Source organism: Palaemon carinicauda, chromosome 8 (genome assembly GCF_036898095.1).
Source record: "Palaemon carinicauda isolate YSFRI2023 chromosome 8, ASM3689809v2, whole genome shotgun sequence".
Taxonomy (NCBI): domain Eukaryota; kingdom Metazoa; phylum Arthropoda; class Malacostraca; order Decapoda; family Palaemonidae; genus Palaemon; species Palaemon carinicauda.
The window spans coordinates 2,018,289-2,043,288 of record NC_090732.1 but is presented as its reverse complement, the minus strand read 5'-3'; the positions used below and the strand labels follow the sequence as shown (position 1 = coordinate 2,043,288).

At 35.4% G+C, this 25,000-nt stretch overlaps 1 protein-coding gene across 1 annotated transcript in view; it reads right to left on the bottom strand.

Annotated features, from left to right (window-relative positions):
• LOC137644770 (kinesin-like protein KIF26B) overlaps positions 1–25,000 on the bottom strand; it is a 531,356-nt gene that overhangs the window by 1,072 nt on the left and 505,284 nt on the right. The window contains exons 10-17 of the mRNA XM_068377666.1: positions 20,467–20,645; positions 19,414–19,545; positions 14,735–14,878; positions 12,881–12,985; positions 10,272–11,663; positions 6,743–6,902; positions 5,862–6,311; positions 1–1,134 (exon numbers count right to left, since the gene is read on the bottom strand). The exon at positions 1–1,134 is cut by the window's left edge and continues 1,072 nt beyond it. Coding sequence (XP_068233767.1) covers positions 587–1,134; positions 5,862–6,311; positions 6,743–6,902; positions 10,272–11,663; positions 12,881–12,985; positions 14,735–14,878; positions 19,414–19,545; positions 20,467–20,645 — 3,110 coding nt within the window. The 3' untranslated portion in view covers positions 1–586. The remainder of the gene's footprint in view (positions 1,135–5,861; positions 6,312–6,742; positions 6,903–10,271; positions 11,664–12,880; positions 12,986–14,734; positions 14,879–19,413; positions 19,546–20,466; positions 20,646–25,000) is intronic.

The window sequence follows — 25,000 nt, the reverse complement described above, 5'->3', positions numbered from 1 at the left end:
ACTTCTGTGGGGAGAAGCAATACTGTTTTGTTATTTCTTGTAATAACTATCATGTCCCACACTTTAGTCTTTTGACACATCATATTCGGCGTTTCTTCTATATACAAAACGGTCGTAAATTATATTTTGGCGTTTGGAGTTTTGAAAGAAATATGGCATATAACCTGACCATTTAGAATCAAAAGAAAGTCATATCAATATACAAATTATACACATATCCAGAAAACGGAATAAACTCTGTTCTCGCGTTCACTCCAAGCATAGTCTTTCATAATACTGTACAAATTGGAGTGGGAACAGCTATTTCTTCTACATATTTTGAGGCATGAGCTGAGCCAGAATGGCTCGGGATGATAATGAATAATCCCAGAGAATGGAATTGATTAAGAAGTTATCCTTTATCAGTCCATGAGCTTTGCTGATGACATAGTCGCGACAAAGTCGCTAGGAAGCGTATGCCAGACTGTTAGAAAATATATTTACATGAATCGCTATTTACAGATATTGAAACGATGAAACCCACAGAGGAATCTTCGACAGAAATGAAAGTTTCAAGGAGACAGAAGTCCCAAGATATGATCTTTAGTCAGAGAATGAAAGACTCCTTCAGTTTCTTCCAGTCCTCGATATCGAAATCGTCAGCACTGCCGCTCATAGATACCCGTCGCTCTTTTGTTTTCTGTCCTGTATTTTCCTTTAATGTCTTTGCTTCGTTCGAATTCACAGCCAGTGACGATTCAGAGTGTCCCCTGCAAATTCCCGATCTCTGATTGGAATATCCGGACCCTCCTTGTGTATCTTGGCGAGACGATGCCCTCTCACTAAGTCCGAGAAGGAAGGAACAGCCGCTGCTCTCAAAGGAAGGACTTTCTTCTCTGTTCAGAGATACAGCTTCTTTGGTTTCGTTCTCCTCTAAAAGGGTGCCTTCACAAATGATAAATCGCTCGGGGTCGATAGCCGCAGCGCCTCCTTCAGTATAGTCCTTGTCTTGAAGAGCCGCCGCCGCGTCGAAGCACGTGGAGTACAGTAACCTACTTCTGGCCGCCATAACTCTCTTTGCCAAAATTATGGTCTCCTGCTGGAGAGCTTCAACATAGCCATCATCTCTCCAGGTCATGCATTCTTCAACGTGTACTGAAAAAGATCAAATAGAAAAAAAATCAAATGCGGGAACCAAATCCAACCTCAAACAGCTTCACTGTTTAAGGCCCATGGTTCAATTCTTGAGAATAACTATAAGATATATTTGGGATTTGACTTTACAGAACAAATAAGCACTATAGTCGCTGTAAATATCCTAGGCGAAACAAGACCTACCCCCTGATGATATCATAGCCAATTACGTTGTTTCACACGTTAGCAGCGGTCACAATACGTCCCCTTACAAATTTATAACTATACTAATCTATTATCACCTTAAGGTGATGTGTTATGGCTACTGTTATTGCAGGAGACAACATGATTGGCTGTGACGTCATCAGGAGGTGGGCCTTATTTCACCCGGAATCTGTGTTGACTATTGGTGTAATACCGTTCATTTTCTTTAGACAAAAATCAACTCGACTAAGATCATTCTCGTAAAAGAATTAATTTACATCACTATAAATTGTGAATAACTAGTAGAAAATGCCCCACAGACCAAGGAAAAGGGGCTTTAATTGTTTTTTTTTTTTTTTTTGAATATATGTTAAAAAATTCTAGAAAAAAATACATTTCTCTTTGATAAATCATCGAGAATTATATCCAACTTTCATCTCTGACAAACGATTATCGATGATATGAATTTAAAGAAAAGCATTGTATCGTGGAGACTAATTTTTATGTTTACCTAGAGAGCAGAAACTTACCAGGAAAATACAAAATAAGATTTTCCAGTCTTCTCATCACCAATTTACCTAAATCTATAAAAAATTTACCAGGAAAAGGAAAATTTACCCAAATTTATACACTACCTTTTCATTCTTATGAAAGTTTATTATCCATCGTATCTAGTAGAACAATATCTTAAGAATAGTATTGATAACGGAGAAATGGTCTTGATAATACACGATACCATGATCAGCGTACACTGTTAAAAATCTGCCTTAAAAACGGTAGAGTTCCTGGAATAAATGTTGCCACATATTTACTGATTCAAAAATGGATATATTGACATTAAGGAGTGATATTACGATCACCAACCCTTAAAAGATAAATACGATCGCCTGTATTTTACTGAAATACAGTTGAGAACAGTATATTTTCATGGAGAATTTCCGATTGAAATTACGTATTTTTTAACAGTGTAAATATCTGACACGTGTAGACAATTCATTATTCTGTAAAACTTGTGTTAGAGTATTTCTTGAATTGAAACAAAAAAAGACTTTTGATGCGGGCTTCATTACGAAAAAAATTCGGAGCAACACGAATCAAGCAAAAATCAGTGAAGCATTCTCTTTCACAAACCTTTCATTCCCCCCAAATCCTTATTAGCTGCAGGCCTGGAGCCCATCCCGGGACCCCTGGACCCGTCCCTGGTACCTCAATCATACCCTCTTTCTCCAGAAATTCATCACCGGAACTTTTTTGGAGGAGAAAATTCCATCATTTTCTACAATGATTACGCCCATTTTTTTGGAGCCTGGCAGTGAAAGAAAAGATTTCTGATAACCAGGTTTCGAGCCGTTTGTCTTCTTGTTTCCTTTCATTATATATTTCATTTTCTCATCGTTAGGTCCCTAGCTTTATTTGTTTGATATATAAGACCAATTACGATTTCTCACTTTTTTTTTTTTTTTTTTTTTTTTTTTTACGGGGTTGGGGTGGAGATATATATAATTTAAAATTCAGACTCGTGTCATTCTACCATTCATTCTCATATCTATGTTTTCCTCAGACATATTTCGAATAAGGTAAACGCATCCAGTGTTTGTAACTTGAAATGCTTTTGTCTTTTAAAAATCAATGTGATAATCTGGAAGACCGATCACAGCTTTAGTACGCAAAAAAGAAACATCGATTTTGTAACTTGAAATACATTTGTATTTTAAAACTCTATAAGTGATAACCTGGAAGGGAATAGCTTTAGTACGCAAAAAGAAACATCGATTTTGTAACTTGAAATACTCTTGTATTTTAAAACTCTATAAATGATAACCTGGAAGAGCATAGCTTAAGTACGCAAAAAGAAACATTGATTTTGTAACTTGAAATACATTTGTATTTTAAAACTCTAAGTGTTAATCTGGAAGAGCATAGCCGTAGTAGGCAAAAAGAAACGACGACCCCATTGAGGACAGGATTCAAAACGAGCTCATTGTAAAATTTTTACGAGATTCAATAAAATCCCTGAAAAAATAAGATGCGCGTAGTCTCCTGGAATCTCATCGTACAATTGCCTTAAAGGTCATAAAGGATTCCTTAAAATACACACCACATAACGAGCCCCATTACGGTTATTTGTTGCATATTTTGTAAGAAAGCTATTTAGACTACTGGCGAAGCAATTACTGTATATTACGATCCCCAATTACATTGTAATTACCGAAAATGATTCCTGAGAACATTAAAAAGAAAGGTGTTTTTTTACGTTTTTCAACGATAAGTTGTTATATTTGCTCATTCTTATGTAATAAAGTTTATCGAGATACTGCAGTGTAATTATATAAGATTAGAGATAATTTTACTTGGAGGAATACAAAACTGTACTTTTTTTATTGATGTATCCGTATTTTCAGGGGGATAATTATGCAAGTATATTCTCTTAATTCGTTTGCATTTTTGCATTCTGAAATTTTGACTGAAACTTTTTTAATTAGTTTTCTCAAATTTGTGAGTTGATAATCCATTAAAGGGTTACCGTACTTATCTTTTGCAAAAGTGCTTAGTTTAGAATCATCATCATCATCAGCAGCAGCATCATCTTCATCATCATCATCATCATCATCATCATCATCACCATGGAACTTCCCCCAATTTCAGGAGGTACTTGACATCCAAAAAGAAGCAAAATAGGATGGCTTTTCCCCTTTTCTCCTTGCCTGAGTCCCTCACTCAGCCGAGATTGGTTGGTACTGCTAGGGTTCCAGAGCCCACCCTCCCCCGTCTTCCACCACAAATGAAGCTTCATATGCTGAATCCCCTACTGTCACTGCCTCAGCGGTCAACAAGGATGACTCGAGGAAGCAGCAGGGCCTATCGGAACTGAGTCGCAATCACTCGCCATTCATTTCTATTCCTAGCACGCTCTCTTGCCTCCCTCACATCTATCCTCCTGTCACCAAGGGCTTTATTCACTCCATCCATCCACGCAAAACTTGGTCTTCCTCTCCACTGCTCCCATCAACTTTTGCATTCACAACCTTCTTCAGCAGATGACCACTCTCCATCCTCTTTACATGGCCAAACCATCTCAACACATTTATATCCAATATAGCTGCTAATTTATTCCTCACACCCGTTCTCACTCCTACAACTTCGTTCCTAACTCCATCCAGCTATACTCTTCAATTACTTCCACTCAAACCCATTAAGTTTCTGTGTTTCCGTCACTTTTATTCCCCACAACTCCAAGCCATACATCAAAATTGGTGCAACCACTTCCTCGTACAGAACTCTCGTTACATAACTTTCTAACCCTGTATTCTTTACCACCCCTTCACTGGCCCCAACACTTTATGTCCTTCATTCACTTTCCGATGTATATCTGCTTCCATTATGCCATTTGCAGCAACAACAGAACCCAAGTACTTAATCTGATCGACTTCCCCAAGTAACTCACCATTCAACATGGCATTCAATCTAGCACCCCTCTCCATTCTTCTGCACCTCATAACATTACTCTTACCCACATTAACTCGTAATTTCCTCCTCAGACAAACCCTTCCAAACTATCCCTAATTGGCACAGCTTATCTTTTGAGTCTGCAACCAACACAGAATCTTTTGCAAACAACGACTGATTCACTTCCAACTCATGATCACTCTCATCTATCGGTTTCAGTCATCGACTAAGCATTCCAGCATTCACCTCTCTTACAGCTCCACCAACAAACAAATTGAACATCACATATCCTTGTCTCAGCCCTACTCTCATTGGAAACCACTCACTCACTTCATTCCTTATGTTAACACACGCTTTACTGCCTATGAATGTTTATATATACACTGCTTCCACCAATTCCATATAACCTCATCGCATTCCACATCGCATCTCTAGTAACTCTATCATAAGCTTTCTCCAGATCCATAAAAGCAAGATATACCTCCTTACCTTTTGCTAAATATTTCTCGCATCTCTATGACTACCATTAACTATTTAGGATTTATATAAATATATAACTAATACTATTTAATCTTATTTACAGGACTATATACATATCAGTTAATATTTACAGTGGATTAGTAAAAGGAGATAATATAATTCTTAATTAAAAAGCGATAAGTGTTACTTATTTTCTGACAAGCTGAACTGAAGATGCTTATAAGTGTTGGAAAGCTTTATTACTCCAATGATTGTTACTAAAGATTTAACGTGCTTGCAGTTGCATCATTCAAAAGCAGAAGAATAAGTGAACACTTAGCATGTAGCATAGGGTAAAAATAATGGAACATAAGATAATTAACATTAATTTACTGTGTCATCCGAAGCTGTGAGGCCGCGTTTGAACAATGCTGATAGGGTAAATGCCAACTAATTAAAAGTTTATGCTTTTAGTCAATTTTTGTCTCATTCATGGATGTGGTCAAAATAATAATTGGAATAAGAGAATCTGGTGGTACAACCAAGCGTAAGATTTCAACAAAAGGAAAAGGTTTGGGAATGGCAGTAAGCGGTTCTTCAGCAGTACGGTAACACAACATATCAATGAATTGTCTTACACTCGAAGCTCCACCTGGACTTGTCGATGTTGAGTCTTCCTTTGGCGGCCTCTAATTCCCGCTTCAGCTGATCTTGCTTTTCTCGGAGAGCCCTGATTTTCTCCTGGGTTCTACGACACTTGGCTATATCCTCTTCCGTCTTGTGACTCTCATATCTGGCCACGTCTTCTTCATCGAATTCATCGACATTCACCTTTGTGGAAGAGTGAGGAGGAGGTCGCCCGCCATGATGTGAACCTCCATGAGCGGTTGGGGGAGATTTTGGTTTGATTTGGGACATTAAGGGCGATCCTGAGGATGGTGCTGTTGTTAGAGTCTTAGAGTGAGGAGAAGTGGTTATTGAAGAGTAAATCTGCTGTTGCTGTTGGAAGTCTTTGGCTCGAAGCTCGGGGATCTTAGCATATTGCTGCTTCTTATCTTTACCTTTGTCTCCACTTAGGTTTTCACTACCTTACAGAAAAAAGAGAAGAGGAAGAGAACATCATGAAGACGACATTGCGTTCCAAGACAGACCATTATTCATTATTACAAGTTCTATAAGGAGAACTGATCTGAAATCCAAACTATTTTCTACAATATCTATTAAGAGAAGAGGAAGGGAACATCATGAAGACGACTTTATGTTCCAAGACAGACCATTATGTATTACGACTTTGTGTTCCAAGACAGACCATTATGTAATATTACAAGTCCTATAAGGAGAACTTATCTAAAATCCAAACTATTCTCTTCAATATCCATTAAGAGAAGAGGAAGAGAACACCATGAAGACGACATTGCGTTCCAAGAGAGACCATTATATATTATTACAAGTTCTATAAGGAGAACTGATCTAAAATCCAAACTATTTTCTTCAATATCCATTAAGAAACTTTCCTTACCTTTGCCTCCTCCTGTCTTTCCTTTCAAGCCATCATCATCTAGGCCAGAGTCCTGCGAAGACCCGAAGGAAGAGCATTCAGAGTCCCTGATGACTGATTCATATCCTGAACTTTCCCCATGACGGCTCTCTCCCCTTGATCTCCGAGCGCGGGGAATCACCTAAGGAGAAAAATTGTGGGAAAAATGAGAACTATAGTCAAAGGGTATTCTTATATTCAATATTTCATATTATATCTTAATTGTTCATTATTTCTCTTGTTTATCTATTTCCTTGTTTTCTTTTCTTACTGGGCTATTTTTCCTTGTTGGTGCCCTTGGACTTATAGCATCCTGTTTTTCAAACCTTCTTATTATGAATAATTTTGAAGAATGCCATCACATCATGGGTTTACAAACAAATATCAAGTTATGAGTAAATTTACATGCGAAAGTTTTATTCTGAGTTTAGGCTATTAACAGAAACAAGAGTGCTATTAGAATATAATTGTTGGTTTATAAGATGTTTTATCAGTGTTCATGTGTAGGTGAAGCCCCATTTAGGTAAAATATTTTACTCGACAGCCATGGTACCTCACAAAATCATCAGCTGTACAGTTTGGCAATCGTGCTTCTGTTAATATCCCAAACTCAGAATAAAACTTTAATATGTAAAATATACTCATTTATTCATAACTTGATATTTAATTCTAAACTTCTGTTTGTGATAGCATCCCTCAAAATTAACATAAAAAGAAATTTGACTAAAGCAGCAGATAAAAGCTATGGACATTCTTTTAGCTACCCACACTTAGATTGTATTCACATAGTCTGTTATTTAGCAGACAGGTTGGGTGTCCTATATCTCACAATCGTTGTCAAGCAGACATTGGTTTCAGCTAGAAACTTCCAAGTATATGAGCCTGTAAGTTGTGAGGTCTAAAAAAGTTCTCTCATTTGGAACGTTAGCAATCGCTGGTGCCTGATAGAATTATCTGTTCCTATATGTGTTTTAATTCCTGTAATTACTCTAAATGATGTTTAGATCTCATATATATATATATATATATATATATATATATATATATATATATATATATATATATATATATATATATATAAAATATATATATATATATATATATATATATATATATATATATTAATGACAAATCGCTGGAACATGCGATGTCTCAAGGTGACAGCAAGCCGGGAGGAAAAAGGAAACGAAGATTGGACAAGCGCTTTCGTGTTATTATTACACCTCTTCACGGTCTTAAGACCGTGAAGAGGTGTAATAATAACACGAAAGCGCTTGTCCAATCTTCGTTTCCTTTTTCCTCCCGGCTTGCTGTCATATATATATATATATATATATATATATATATATATATATATATATATATATATATGTATATATATAAAACAAACCAAAAGTTAGCCTATTAATTTTCAAAAAATTAAAATGCTATACCCATCTATTTTTGTATAAACATTAATTAGTAATATCTATATCATACTAATCTATGATTTCTCTATTGAGGGTTAAATAAATAGTGATATGAATTAATCTAATTGCTAACAATGGTATAAACGAAGAAATCCGTGCTGATTATTACGTGATAGAAATATTATGAATATTGACAATCAAAATATATATTTTCAATCATTTCAGTTGTACTATTCTTTATCTGAAACTTTTATCATCACATAGTATACTACATTGCATTTTTGGTTAACGCACTAGTCATAAAACTGAGGCCTCTTGCGTTAATAGGCGTAGGAGGAGATGATGATGATGAATCATAAGACTATTATTATTATTATTATTATTATTATTATTATTATCATTATTATTATTAATAGCCAAGCTACAAGCCTAGTTGGAAAAGTAAGATGCTATAAGCCCAAGGGCTCCAATGGGGAAAAATAGCCCAGTGAGGAAAGGAAAAGAGGAAATAAATAAATGATGAGAACAAATTAACAATAAATCATTCTAAAAACAGTAACAACGTCAAAACAGATATGTCCTATATAAACTATTGATATACATAAACAATCTAGGAAAAGAAATTAAAAAATATATATATATATATATTTTGATGAAGCTAACTCTTCTGTTTACTTTCAAATTACACGTGAAAACACCAGTTACACCCCTTAACAAATTGTATGAAAAGTTAAAGCACACTTTTCTCTGCAACCAATAATTGTCTTTAAACAGCCATATTACAATTAATAACGGTTATATAAGGTTTACTTTTTTTCTTATTCAGCGTAGGTCTCAAAGTTATGTAATCTCAAATACTCCCTTCACAAATTGTATGAAAAGAAAAAAAACACACTTTTCTCTTTAGCCAAAAATTGTCTTTACACAGCCATATTAGAATTAATAATGGTAGTATAAGGTTTACTTTTTTTCTTATTCAGCGTAGGTCTCTGAAGCTAACTCTTCTGTTTACTTTCAAATTGCATATGAAAACACCAGTTACGTCCCTTTACAAATTGTATGAAAAGAAAAAAAAACACACTTATCTATAACCAATAATTGTCTTTACACAGCCATATTAGAATTAATAACGACAGTAAAAAGGTTACTTTTTTTCTCATTCTGCGTAGGTCTCTGATGCTAACTTTTCTGTTTACTTTCAAATTACTTGTGAAAACACCAGTTACATCCCTTCACAAATTGTATGAAAAGAAAAAACACACTTTTATCTATAACCAATAATTATCTTTACACAGCCATATTAAAATTAATAATGGTAGTATAAGGTTTACTTTTTTTTCCTTATTCAGCGTAGGTCTCTAAGTTATGTATTCTCAAATACGAGGGAAATCCCACTAGGAACACCAAATCTGTTTCCAATAACCATAAATTGATGAGCAAGTTATTGTAAGAAGATTTACTTCAAATGGGGCAGATTTTAAGGATTAAGATATTAGCGGCAACCCTTTCAGTTCTTAAAATTTCATTATGATATAAACTGTTTTATATATATATATATATATATATATATATATATATATATATATATATATATATATATAAGTAAGCATATGCATTATATACATATATGTATATAATTCACATGCTTATATATATACATATATATACATATATATTCATATATATGTATATGTATATTATATATATACATATATATTTATATATATATATAATATATATATATATATATATACAATATATATATATATATATATATATATATATATATATATATGTATATATATATATATATATATATATATATATATATGTCTGTGTGTATATATATACCTATATGAATGTGTACATATTAAATGTATGATTATGGATATATTTATATATATTATTGTACGTGTAAAATAGTCCTTAAGTGTTTCTATATAAACTTATAGGTACGGTAATTTTACACTTGCAGTAGCTTTACATATCATTACAATTGATTATATCAAGAATGGAAAGAGATTAATGAACAATCAAAGCAAAAGAAAAAAAAATGTTTCCCTTCACGAAAATAATCCCAATAGCTCACGCATGTAACTCACCTTGAGTCCTACGCCCGAGTCTGCCCCTGAGTCGTATCCCGGGTGTATGGAAGCTGTGGATACAGGAAGGAATGGGGGAAGAGGCGAGTCCCAATGGAATCCCTGATATCTTTGAGCCTGCTGTTGTTGTTGCTGTTGCTGTTGTTGCTGTTGTTGTTGCTGCTGCTGCTGCTGGAGGGGCTGTTGGCACTGCTGTGTTTGTTCTCTACTCTCTCTTCGGCCACTTCTGGTGCTCCTTCCTTCGGAACTCTTTCTGGCAGGGGATTTGTTCTTTAGACTACCATTTGACCGCTCTGAGTCCAGCTTTTGAAAGGACTTAGCCGTCTTATTGTCCGCTTGTTTGCTGGGATCTATGTTGGTGTGCATCTCCTGGGGATAGCCTACTTTCCCTTCTTTGTTATTCTTGGAGTCTTTCGATCGCTCCTTTTCCCTCTGGGACTTCTTGTCGCTTTTTTCGGAGTTCTTATTCGATGATGTCGGGGACTTGGTGCTGGATTTGGAAGAAGATTTTCCACTCTTCTTGGCAGCGTCCTTCGAAGAGTTTTTGTGTTTTGGACTTCCAAAAAAACGACTCCAGCTGAGTTTACTCGAGGTTGAGTTCTCGTCTGCATCAGCTTCATCTTTATAGGCACAAGATTTGCTCGACTTAGACAACAGTCCCAGCTTTTTCTTTCTCTTTTCCTTCTTCACTTTGACCTGTTTTACATTGCTCTCGTCGTCGGATAAAGAGGCGCCGTTTCCCGGTAGTCTTTCTTGTAGAGCTGTTGCTGCCAGTGTAGTTGCTCCCTCCTCTGGGGGAGCTACCACGGCCTTTGGCTCAGTGTGGGACAACTCTCCATTAAGATTTGGGTTGGAAGCCCCATCGGGTTGTCTAAGTGCCGATAGAGTCGTTAGGCTAACGTAATTACTAGGCAAGTAAGGCATGATGTCACTCTGAATATCGTAGAGTGGATCGTTGACATCTTTTGAGACCTCAGAGGCTGTATCCTCACCTTCAGTCTTCTCTTCATTTGCTTCGCTTTGAACATCAATTTCTTCTGGCAAAAGTGACTTCCAGTTAAATTCGTATTCGCTTCCTAATTTCAGACTAGTAATGGCACCTTCTTGGCTAAAAAATGGTTGTGGTAAAACCTTGTGGTCGGGTTCCTCTCCTCCTTCAGAAATGCTTGAATCATCCTCGCTCAGCTCTTGAGGTTCTTGTGGTGCTGAAGGAGAGTGAAGGGAGTTTCTCCCTCTCGGTGCTTGTTTGGCAAGATTCCTGTAGAATTCGTGAAGTTGCTGAAGCTCTTCTAGTCTCTTGGCAAAGTAGTGGGTTTTGGCGGTGAAGTTTGGGTCCTTTATCATCTGCTGGTAACGTGAGCTTCCTTTGAATTCTTCAACTGGATCACCTTCCTATTTGAAGAGGAATAAAACAAAAGGGGCATATGGTTAAAGGTGTAGGTTTAATTTAAAGTTAAATGCATAAAAACGTTTTCCTTTATTTTATGCATAGTTATTGAAAATATTACATTCTACGAGAGAAAATCTTTTGGAATCCCATGTTGTATGTGAAGTAAGCAGCTTGGGAGGAAGTGGGTATAGGTACCATAAGTGGTATGTGATAAAATGCTAATCAAGCTAAAATTCAAGATCTACAGCACATTCATAACGTGGGATCTAAGAAAAAAAAGAGGAAGCAAAGCTTGAGGGAACATAGATGAGAATGATGAGGTGGAATATGGAAATATCACAGCTTAAAAGAATGGAAAATGATGAAATAAAAAGAATGGCAGGCATAGTGAAGATTAAAAAGGTTATAAGAGTGTCACAACTGAGATGGTGTGGGCATGTGGTGAGGGAGGGAGTGAGGAGGGCTTAGAGGAACCTCTTAGGGGGAGAAGATTGAGATGGAGGCCGAGAATTAGATGGCGAGATAAGGTGAAGAATGACATGGAAAGATGAGGTCTGGTGGAAGAGGATGGCTTTGATGGAAGGCATTGGAGAAGGCGCATCAGGCAACCTACCCCAGATGATGCTACTCTCTTTACATTCTCCTAGATAACTGCTTGTGGTTTCTTAATTACTTAAAAAAAGATATAGCTAGAATTAGTGCATGGTACCAATTATAATAGACCGCTGTACATCTGGTTTGATCATTGGGGGACCAGCATTATCCAAAAAGAAAGCGATGAAAAGGTTATTAAAACTATTCAAAAACAAAAGCATAAGAAGGTTATTAAAACTATTCAAAACAAAACCATAAGAATGTTATTAACACTATCCGAAAACAAAAGCTTGAAAAGTTTATTAAAACTATTAAAAAAAATATAAGGTTATAAAAACTATCAAAAAACAAAAACACGAAGTTATTAAAACTATCCAAAAATAAAAGTATGAGGTTATTAAAACTATCTAAAATTCAAATGCATAAGGTTATTAAAACTATCCACACAAAAAAATCATGAAAAGGTTATTAAAACTATTAAAAAATAGCCTAAGGTTATTAAAACTATTAAAAAACAAAAGCATAAGGTTATCAAAACTATCCAAAAAGAAAAGGATGAGATAATTATTAAAAACACCCATTAAGAGAATACTCTCGATGGGAATCGGGACGAGAATTGACTCACCTTTTTTTCGAGAAATTTCGGAGAACCTCCCTCGAGTTCCCCTGCCATCTTGAGTGCGTGGAAAGGGTCCTCTGACATCACTTCTGACTGCGTCCTCAGAGGAACCTAACGTTCGGAGATAAAACAATAAAAATATTACAAGAATAGAAGGTTTTTCTATGTTCGTGGATAAGATAGAATTATAGGAGTTTATCTGTTTACAAGGATTGCTTGTTTTTCATTCAACATAGATCTCTAAGTTATACATTTTCAAATGATGGTATTGTCCTACTTGCAGTACCAAAACAACAAAATGTTACATGAATAGAAGATTTCTCTATGTTTGTGGATAAGATGGAATAATAGGTGTTTGTCTGTTTACAAAGATTGCTTAATGTTTCTTCAGGTTTGTGGATAAGATGGAATTATAGGCGTTTTTCTGCTTCCAAGGATTACTTTTTTTATACAGTATAGATCTTTAAGTTATATATTTTCAAATGATGGTAATGCCCTACTTGCAGTACCAAAACAATAAAATGTTACACGAACAGAAGATTTCTTTATGTTCGTGAATACGATGTAATTATAGGTGTCTGTCTGTTTACAAGGATTGTTTTTTTTTTTATTCTACATAGATCTTCAAGTTATATATTTTAAAATTATAGTAATGACCTATTTGGAGCACCAAATCTGTTGCCATCAGTACGCCAATTTTATTTGGGCATTTTTATGCACACATAAAATCATAGGTTTGAATGTAATGGAAACTGTAGAAATTAGGAAATAAACTCTGTAACTGCTAAAGGCAAGTAGTATTCTATCTGGTAAAAAGATTCCCAAGGCTTCATATCCCTAGTGCATAGACATATATCTTTTTAGCACCCTTTTATGCTTATCATTGATCGTTTTCTCATCACTATATCTCTTACAATTAATTTCTATTTTTATCACTATCGTTATCGCTATCAACGGTATTGAAACGTCTACTGTGACACCCCATTATACCTTAGCTTAACACATGAGTCTTAACCCTGTATTTGCTTCCAAACAGACTTCACTCCTGTCAAGGTAACACTAATTAATATTTCGTGAATCGTAAAGCTAGCATTATATCATCGTAATGTACTTCAGAAAAAGATAAACAACATTTTCCCCATAAAGAAAATCAAATTGACAAGTAATGGGAATGTTTTTGCCTGTCCCAATCAACTAAAGTCACCGCAAAGATTTCAAGCAAAATAAGCCTCACCCCCTGATGACGTCATAGCCAATCACATTGTCTCCTCTGTTAGCAGCGGTCACAAGACATTCCTTTACAAATTTCAGACTATACTAACTCATAATGTGTTCTGACTGTTGTTAACTTTGGAGCCCATGGGCATGATTGGTTATGACGTCATCAGGGTGTGGGCCTCATAATGGGTTGTGACCGCTGTTAGCGTAGGAACCCACATGATTGGTTGTGACGTTATTAGGGTGTATTGGTTATTTCGCCCGGAATCTCTGTGGACTTTACATGCACCACAAGCTAAGATATAGTAAATTACATCATCAGGGTGTGGGGCTCAATATGTGTTGTAACCGCTGTTAATGCGCGAAACCTCGTGATTGGTTATGACGTCATCAGGGTGTGGGGCTCATAATGTGCTGTGACCACTGTTAATACGGGAACCTACATGATTGGTTATGACTTCATCAGGCTTTGAGGCTCATAATTTGTTGTGACCTCTATTAATGCGGGAGTCCACATGATTGATTATGACGTCATCAGGGTGTGTAGCTTATTTCGCCCGGAATCTCTGTGTCGACTTTACATACACCGCAAGCTAGGATAAAGTGAATTAAATATCCACACCCTTTGCATAAGTTCCTTACCTCCTCGTGTAGGTGTATTTCTGGATGCTCTGTAGCCTCGGCAGGCTCCTCCTGTAGGGTAGGCAGCAGGTGGCGGTGAGGAAGAAAGGGCATGAAATGGACACCTGCCTCCGCTAAGGTTCTCTCTATATCCTCTTCAGTCACCTTTAGGAGAAAAGAAAATAATTACCTTTATGTGATGAAAATCTTCAAGGAGTGAATTTAGTAGTTAGTAAAGGAAAGTAGATTATTATTAAAGAAGACTGTGACATGAATGCTATGCTTTTTATAGTATGGCAAAGATAAAGTATAGCAGGCTGAATTAAATAGATAAGAAAAGATAGAAAATGATGATTAAACCACCACAACTGATAATGAAATATGAGGATAAGTTATGGCATACACATTGTGCAAGACTTTTGTATCCTTAGGATAAAACAACTAAAGGAAACAAAAAAATCTTTTTAAAAGCCATAGTATGATGAAAATGTTCATTCGAATATGCAATTAGGTAATATGTTGATACAAATAAAACATAAATGTAGAATTTCATAATACACATGAGGCTTAGGGGCAGAAGAGTAGATAGAGAATTGACGTAAAGAGATTACTTAATAGAAGTAAAATATTAGATTTTGAAATCATCGTAGGATTTCAAAAAGAAAATATTAAGATATTATAAGTAAGTAATAGACAAATATGTTGATTTCATGGAGGTCTGTCATTATGAAAATTAAAGAAATTTCTAAGTGTAAACTGCTTTTGATTATCTCTCTCTCTCTCTCTCTCTCTCTCTCTCTCTCTCTCTCTCTCTCTCTCTCTCTCGGAGACATTATTCCATAATACGACCAAATTTTAAAAGAAATCTCTCTCTCTCTCTCTCTCTCTCTCTCTCTCTCTCTCTCTCTCTCTCTCTCTCTCTCTAATAGCATATATGATAATTTAATTCACGTTTTATAGTTTTCTACTAAAACTATAACTTTCATAACAACTAACAAAATCAGAAATAAATTCTTTACCATTCAGGCATCTTCCACAAGACCAAATGGTCCTGGGTTAGAGGAATAGTATTTCCTTTTTGTTACAGATGAAGAGATTCAATGGGCGTGGAAAAGTTGAATACGAAGTAGCAGAGGAACCTTTCAATCATCACCGTCCCCATTATGCAACCCAATACGGCTCATTCAACACCACAAGTGAGTCGGTGAGATTCAATGAATAATATATCATATCCTCCGGTTACTCCGATGTCACTGCGAATGTCAAGAAGGATAAGAAGAGGCTGGGAGCTTCTTGGAAGGGGGCGTTCATTGTAGCTGATTTTTTTCGCAGCTGTTGTCGTGTTGGAATACGAATGTCTTTTCATTATTTAGAATTTCGTAATGAAAAGGTGAAATTCAACTACGATATAGCAACTCTTTACGAATGTCAAGGACAAAAAGAGGCTCGGTTGTTGTTGGGGGAAGGCTTTGTTATTGTGGGGGCGTTCATTGTTGATGATTTTTTCACAACTGCCATTTTGCTGGATTTCGAATGTCATTTCATTATTTAGATTTTCGTAATAGAAAGGTTAAATTTAACTACGATATCAGCAACTCTTTACGAATGTCAAGAAGGTTAGGCGCTTCTTGGTAGAAAGGCTTTAATATTGTGGAGTCGTTCATTGTAGCTGATTTTTTTCGCAGCTGCCGTCGTATTGGAATACGAATGTCATTTCATTATTTAGAATTTCGTAAGGAAAATGGGAACTTAACTACGATATACCAACTCTCTACGAATGTCAAGGACAAAAAGAGGCTCGGCTGTTCTAGGGGGAAGGCTATGTTTTTGTGGGGGCGTTCATTTTCGCAGCTGTCGTCGTGTTGGAATACGAATGTCATTTCATTATTTAAAATTTCGTGAGGAAAATGGGAACTTAATTGTGATATAGCAACTCTTTACGAATATCAAGGACAAAAAGAGGCTCCGTTGTTCTTGGGGGAAGGGTATGTTATTGTGGGGGCGTTCAATGTAACTATTTTTTTTTTCACAGCTGTCATCTATTTGAATATGAATTCAATTCATTATTTAGAATTTCGTTATAAGAAGGGGAAATTAACTGCGATACAGCAACTCTTTTAACATTGGAGTAATGTACTTGCCATAATTCCAGATAAGTATTTATTGAGAGTAATTGTATTGAACGCATGTTCCTGAATCCAACATCTACTGAGGCATGTAATGGGTTCATGTCACTTTTTCACATCATAAAACTGCAAAAGGATTATCAAAAAGACTGAGGACTACCGATTGTTCCATGATTATAATTTAATCTCTTACCTAATTTGTTTTCGCTTATAGCTTATCACCATTATCCACTTGAACAGAAATGCTAAGTTCTTTGGGCTGCAAGGTTAACTATTCATCCCACGTAATTAAAAATCCAATTAAAAAATCTACATAATATGACAAATCACAATGTATGACATTTAAGGACTACGAGAAAGCTTTTGATTCTCTCAAAACTTCAGCAGTAATGAAAGCCCTTTAAAGACAATGAATAGATGAATCTTATGTTAGAACACATGAAGAAATCTACAAAGAAAGTAGTATAATCCTAAAATCAAATAACCTTCCCCCTTCATTCGGCAGTGGGATGGAACGAGAATATAATCTATCTATCTCTGCAATATTGCAAGTATCCATTTCCAAGTCTCAATTTTAATTTTCTCAAGCTACACAACTTTTGCTTGAACCAAAATACTACGTTCTCTTGGCTGGAACGTTATTTTTTCATTCCAAGTAATTGACAATCCAACGAAAAAATCAACAAAATATGACCAAAAGCTATGTATGGCAATTATAGACTTTGAGAAAGCTTTTGATTCTGTCAAAACTTCAGTAGTAATGAAAGCCCTTTAAAGACAATGAATAGATGAATCTTATGTTAGAAGATTTGAAGATATCTACAAAGGAAGTAGATTAATCCTAAAACTATATAACCTTCCTCCTTAGTTCGACAGTGGGATGACACGAGAATATAATCTATCTATCTCTGCAATATTGCATGTATCCATTTCCAAGTCTCAATTTTAATTTTCTCAAGCTACACAACTTCCGCTTGAACCAAAATACAATTAACAATCCAACGGAAAAATCAACATAATATGACAAAAAGCTATGAATGGCAATTATAGACTATGAGAAAGCTTTTAATTCTGACAAAACTTCAGCAGTACTGAAATTCCTTTAAAGCCTAGGAGTAGATGAATCTTATGTTAGAACACTTGAAAATATCTAAAAAGGAAGTAGATTAATCCTAAAACTACATAACCTTCCTCCTTCATTCGACAGTGGGATGACACGAGAATAGAATCTATTTATCTCTGCAATATTGCAAGGGATCCATTTCAAAGTCTCAATGGGAATTTTTCTCAAGCTATACAACATTCAAGAGGAGGGAAAGCGTTGATTATTTAGGAGACTTCAGCCTGGAAACCTGTTTTTCTTCTAAAAGTTAAGTGATGAAGGTTCCCCAGAGACTCAAGAAGTTAGAGTCACTTAGAAGTTAGACTAACACTCATGCTCGCTGAAAACAGGTATACATTTTAAGCGAAGGAAATACACTCATCAAAATGGCAGAGAGAAGAGCAGATGAAACCGAGAGAGAAAATTAAGGTGGATATTTTGTTCTGCGTTTAGCTTTGCTTTTTTCATAGATTTGATAAAAAAATGAAGAATGAATACAGCAAAAAGGAATAAAGTTTAATATGACTAACAGAAAGGAATTATTCAGCATTAGATTTATATTGTTTTATTGCCAAACTATTTTGTATTGAGCATAAGCCTAAATTGGGTTTAATTTATCCGTTATTGAAAACCTTTAAAAAAAATTCTTCTTCTCACTTTTTAAAGGATGGGGAAGAATAAGTGATAATACAAAAGAAAATTAAATTGGTTAAGCATTAAAAATATCCTTTGAACGCGAAAAACCCCAATTATCATTCTTTAAATTGTTCACAGCTTTATGATAATGTCATTAATAGCAAGTTAGTCAAATATCGCCTTTTAGAATACATTTGTTATCCGTTCTCTTTGAAGTCTTTTGTCTATTTGTGTAACTGACAATATAACTGGATCGATATACGATTCAGTCATTTAAAGGTTTCAAGGTCGTTCATGAGTGGCTGAGGTAAAGGACAGTAACAATGTCCTAGCAGGACAGCCTCCTAGCCCCATCTTCACCCAAGCTAGGATCAGGGAGGACCAGGAAATGGCTGCTGATGACTCAGCAGGTAGAACTATAGGTTTCCCCCGAACTCACATTCTTAACTATCAAGGATGGTGAGGTTGCAGATACTACAATAAACAATCAAGCCTTAAGAGGGGTTTACATGGTTGATCTGTTCCTGGAACCGGGTTGTCGAACCTGCTTGTCAAACGGTTTGAAGAGGTGGAATCAATCACATATGCATAAGGTTTGAGGACAATGAAGCCCCGCCCACAAAAGTCCGGCTACGTCTGCCTTTCTTCGAACCGTTCGATGAACGAGTTCGACAACCAAATACCCCGTTCTCTCTCACACTCGAACGCTTGTCTTTCGAACCACGTTCGATGAACTGTTTAACCCAGCTTTAGATCCACTCGAACCCCAGTCCGTTAGATCACCAGGTAAGGACGTTTCCAAATTTTCTTTGAACTGAAAGATATCTTACACTCACTTGACACCACGAGTCAATCATTTCCACTGGCTCTTCAGGCTCCTCGACCTCTATGTACTCACGATCTTCTTCTGCCAACCATCGGTCAAGAGCAGCTTCAAGTTCTTCCTCGTCTTCATCAAGGTCACGTACCTGCAAAGAATTTTACAAAAATGTGGAGTCAGCAGTTTTAGAAATAGATAGATAGATAAGTAAAACTGAACAAAAGATTTTAAAGAGGTGTGAAGTCATGAGTTTTAGATACAGATATTTAGATTAGTATATTAAAATCTAAGGTTCCTCTCATCAAATATAATGTAAATTTTGAATGTACCATTCTAAAGGTTTATAGGACACTCATGAGTGGCAGAGGCAAGGGACAGTGACATTGCCCTATCAAGCAGGACAATGCCCTAGAGACTGACCATATATACATATGATCAGCACCCAAGCCCCCTCTCCACCCTTAGCTCACAAGGATGGTGAGATTACAGCGACCAAAGTAATATACATGAATTCAACATTCCGGTGGTTATTACAAATTCCATGAATTTCATCATTAGATTCACTATTACAAGAGTGATGAAGTGCTCATAAAATTTAGGTTGTAGACATGAAACGTTTATTATTATTATTATTATTATTATTATTATTATTATTACTTGCTAAGCTACAACCCTAATTGGAAAGGCATGATGCTATAAGCCCAAGAGCTGCAACAGGGAAAATATCCCAGTGAGGAAAGGAAGTAAGGAAAGCAACTACAAGAGATGTTTAAGAATAATAACATTGATATATATATATATATATATATATATATATATATATATATTATGTGTATATATATATATATATATATATATATTATGTATATATATATATATATATATATATATATATATATATATATATATAAACTTCAAGATAACAAGAGGAACAGAAACGAGATAAAATAGTGTGCCCAAGTGTACCCTCAAGCAAGACAACTCTACCCCAAGACAGTTGAAAGACCATGGTACAGAGGCTATTGCAAAATTTCTATTGAGAATCTTCAAGTTGGAAAACAAAACTCACTTCCCGCAGGAAGAACTTGGCTGCTCTGCCATCGATCACGACCTCCTCGACTAAACTCTCAGAAGTACCCTCCGAGGACGACGCCTGAGAGATGTCTTCCTCGATGTTGTCGCCTTCGCCTGTCGTCGTCTCCTCCGAGGACGACCTCACATCCGTCTTCTTCTCGTCCTCCTCTGTTTCTGGAGGAAAAGAAATCCTGGTTAGTAATTGAAATAACAAACTAGAGGAGCACTCAGTAGAGCACAGACCTCCGCCGTGGAAGCTTATTTCTCGACCTTTTGCTCGACTTTGACCTTGACCTTTGACCTTGATATGTATTAATGGGGACAAGTATTCCTGGTTAGTAATAACATTAAAAAACTAGAGCGGCTCTCAGTAGAGCGCAGACCTCCGCCGTGGCAGCTTATTTCTCGACCTTTTGCTCGACCTTGCCCTTTGACCTTAATATGTATTAATTGTCGTGGATTTTCATACACTTAAATATAAACCAAGTTTGAAGTCTCTGTGATAACGATGTCCAAACTTATGGCTAATTACGTGAATTGGACATTTTGTTTGACTATGACCTCGAACTTTGACCTTGACCTTCTTAAATTAAATCATTTCCAGTTTTTTACATAACAGTTAAGCCGTACAAGTTTCATTACTCTACGATTAAAATTGTGGCCAGGAAGCTTTTCACAAAAAGAAAAAAAACACACTTACAAACAAACAAACACACACAAACAGGAGTTAAAACATAACCTCCGTCCAACTTTGTTGGTGGAGTAAAGATCTCCCTCGGTCTTCCTTAAGAACTCAATTCATAGGAATTATTTCTTAATCCCACCCCCTTCTGGGTCATTTTCAGGCCCCACACTCCTTCTCTATCCAGTTAATTGTGTCATATTTATCTAATAGTTTATCATTTATTTATATTCTAAATATAGTATCTAATATAATTCTATTAATTTTTAATAGCCCCAAAAAAGTATCTGATATAATTTCATTCATTAATAATACTCCCAAAAAGTATCTGATAGAATTTCCTTCATTTATAATACCAAAAATATATTATATGATAAAATTTCATTCATTTATAATCCCCCCGAAAAAGTATCTGATAGAATTTCATTCATTTTAATCCCCAAGAATGAATTTGATAGAACTTCATTTGTTTAAATTCACCCTAAAAAGTACTTGATAGATGTCATTCATTTATAATCCCTCCAAAAAGTATTTGATAAAATTTCATTCATTTGTAATCCCCAAGAATGAATTTGATAGAACTTCATTTGTTTAAATTCACCCTAAAAAGTACTTGATAGACGTCATTCATTTATAATCCTTCCAAAAAGTATTTGATAAAATTTCATTCATTTGTAATCCCCAACAATGAATTTGATAGAATTTCATTTGTTTAAATTCACCCTAAAAAGTATCTGATAAATGTCATTCATTTATAATCCCCCCAAAAAGTACCTGATAGAATTTCATTCATTTGTAATCCCCAAGAATGAATTTGATAGAACTTCGTTTTTTTAAATTCACCCTAAAAAGTATCTGATAGTTGTCATTCATTTACAATCCCCCCAAAAAAAGTATCTGATAGAATTTCATTCATTTATAATCTTCCAAAAAGTATCTGAGAGAATTTCCTTCATTCATATAAACAAAAAAGAATTATATTAAAAGATATCATTCATTTATGATCCCCCAAAAGAGTATCTGATAAAATTTTATTCATATATAATCCCCCAAAAAAGTATTTGATAGAATTTCATTCAAGTAAAATCCAAGGAAGCATCCGAAAGAATTTACATTCAATTATAGTCCAAAAGAAATGTCACGTCTTTGGAAAACCACTGAACTTTCATCTCAATTCTTCAATTTTTCGTTCGACATTTTCAAGTGAGAAATTCACTTAGAAAAAAAAGATGCTTTGGGAGAAAGTACAGGAGTTTCAGAGGTGTGAAAAAATATTTGAGAGTATGGTAATACTTTGGACTAGTTTCAGAAATCCTGTTGCATTTTCTGGCACGTCTAAAACTGAAAGAGAGAAGGAAGTTAGTAGAAGCATTTCTCTCTGAAAATAAAAGGAATTTTTGTAAGAATGTATCCAGATATCCAGGAGCTCTGTGGTGGAGTTATTATCTCTCCAGATCATTTAGCAATGTTTTTACTTGTTTCCAGACTTTATCAAAGTAATAAACACTCAGGTTACTTTGTTTTCATTCAAGATAATTGATTTCAAAATTAAGCGTTACTATCAAGAAGTTATTTCCTTAAGAATATTATATATTGAAATATCGAAGCTGGGCTTAGGCTCCACAAGGCACTAGAAGAGTTGGAAGACCCAGGCCTACATGGCTGGGGACAATGAAGCGTGAAGTAGATGATGATGAATAGAGAAGTATTGAATTAAAAGCTCAAGATAGAGACGACATTACGTCAATGAGCGTAGATGATGATGATGATGATGATTAAGATAATATTAAGGCAAAGGAGATCAATAATTAAATTTAATGTACAGGAGCATAAAATAAACATATGATGAAATTCCTTTATATGAAGTGTTACCTTGAAAACACGCATCTCACGTGTTGGGGTATTCTCTATCACCAGTGTTCTCAGAAATTTATCTATTTCTATTTTCTAATTTTTGTGATAACCTTAGATGGAGTGCATCTCCCTTCAGTGTGCATATATATATATATATATATATATATATATATATATATATATATATATATATATATATGTATGTATATATATATATATATATATATATATATATATTAGACTTTCGTTTTACATATAGGTTAGGATGACAATGTCTTAGAAACTCAAATCTATTCATACATCGCTTCCTGACAGATTTTCACCGAATTATTATGTGAAAAAAAATAAAAACAGAAACTTCGAAGAAAATTGTTGAAGGATATTATTTTGACAATATAATCTAAAAATGACAAAAGAAGGGAAGAAATAAAGAAAGAAACTGGGACTTTGAAAAGCATAAATTGTGGTTAAAAATTTGTAAAAAAAAAAAAAAAAACGAAAAAAAAAACGGTAAAAAACCTGGAATAAATGTTGCCAGACATTTACCGTTTTAAAAACGGATATACTAACGTTAAGGAGTGATATTACGGTCACCAACCCGTAAAAGATAATAACAAAGTAGGGTACAAATTACGGTTGCCTGTATTTTACTGAAATACGGCTGAGGACAGTATATTATTACGAAGAATTTCCGATTGAAATTACTTTTTTTTTTTTTTTTTTTTTAATAGTGTGCATTTTGTCTTGGGATATGAAATAACAGCAGAAGTACTTTGAGTATAACTATTTCTTAGTTATTTTCCTCTGCTCTTAGGGTTGTTTTGGCCGATGTGATAACGTCCCTGACTGGTGAACACCAGTTCGAGTCCTGCTCAGACTCGTTAGTTTTGTTGGTCGCTGGAACCTCACCATCCTTGTGAGGTAAGGATGGGGTGTCTGGGGATACCCATAGCTCTATCTGCTGTGTCATCAGTAGCCATTGCGTGGCCCTACTTGGTCCTAGCTTGGGTGGAGAGAGGCTCGGGCGCTGATCATACGTATATCTAGTCAGTCTCTAGGGCATTGTCCTGCTCGATAGGCCAATGTCACTGTCCCTTGCCTCTGCCATTCATGAGCGGCCTTTAAACCTTTAAGTCTTTCATGCAAACCCAGGGTACAACATCTTAAGGACCATGAGCATTCGTTAAGATACTTCTTAGCGTTGTTGCTTCCAGCTCTTTTTCTCTTCCCTGTCCTTAAATTTGAAGAGCAACATACCATAAACTACAAGTGAATGCTCCCAGACAGACGAGTATAACGCAGAGAACTGCCCAAAGAACGTTTGGTGCGGTCGCATGTTAAGGCATTAAGTGACAGCTGTGGGGTTGTGAGCGCCATCTGTTGCCTGCTCCCGGCGCAATTTCAAGAATCAGCTGCTGTTTCGCTTCTAACGTAAGAGGTTGATGTTTCCGATGATGGACGCAGGCTATGTCCTTGGGCTATACATCTCATTTCATGACAGAATTTTATTTGAATTGTATGACTTAGGTAAGGCAGCACTTGTTTAGGAAAAAAAGCTAGTGTAAAGTAAATGTAAGAAGTTGAATTGTGTCATTCTTTCTCAAAGGATGGTGAAGCATTCTGATTTGATAGATTTCTTATGTTATCGTTTTGTAACATATTTTTGACTAGGTGTCAAATGTTCATCTCATTCAGTGTGAATAACTTTACAAACAAAGAACAAGAAGGATGAATTAGAAGGTTTCTATCCATCCTGTAAAAGGATATAGATTTATAGTATAGCCTACAACTGTAGAGAGAAATTTCTTCCGAATAAATTTTTTTTTCTTTTCAGTTTCCTTAGATTACCAATTATATTCTAAGTGAAGCAGTGTGAATTTTCCGTTTCCTGACGTGAGAAATGAACGGGCTTTCACAATAAGAAGAAAAAATTACTTTTAGAAATAAAAAAAATGCAGGGCGAAAGTATACCTGGCAAACTGTATAAAGAAAC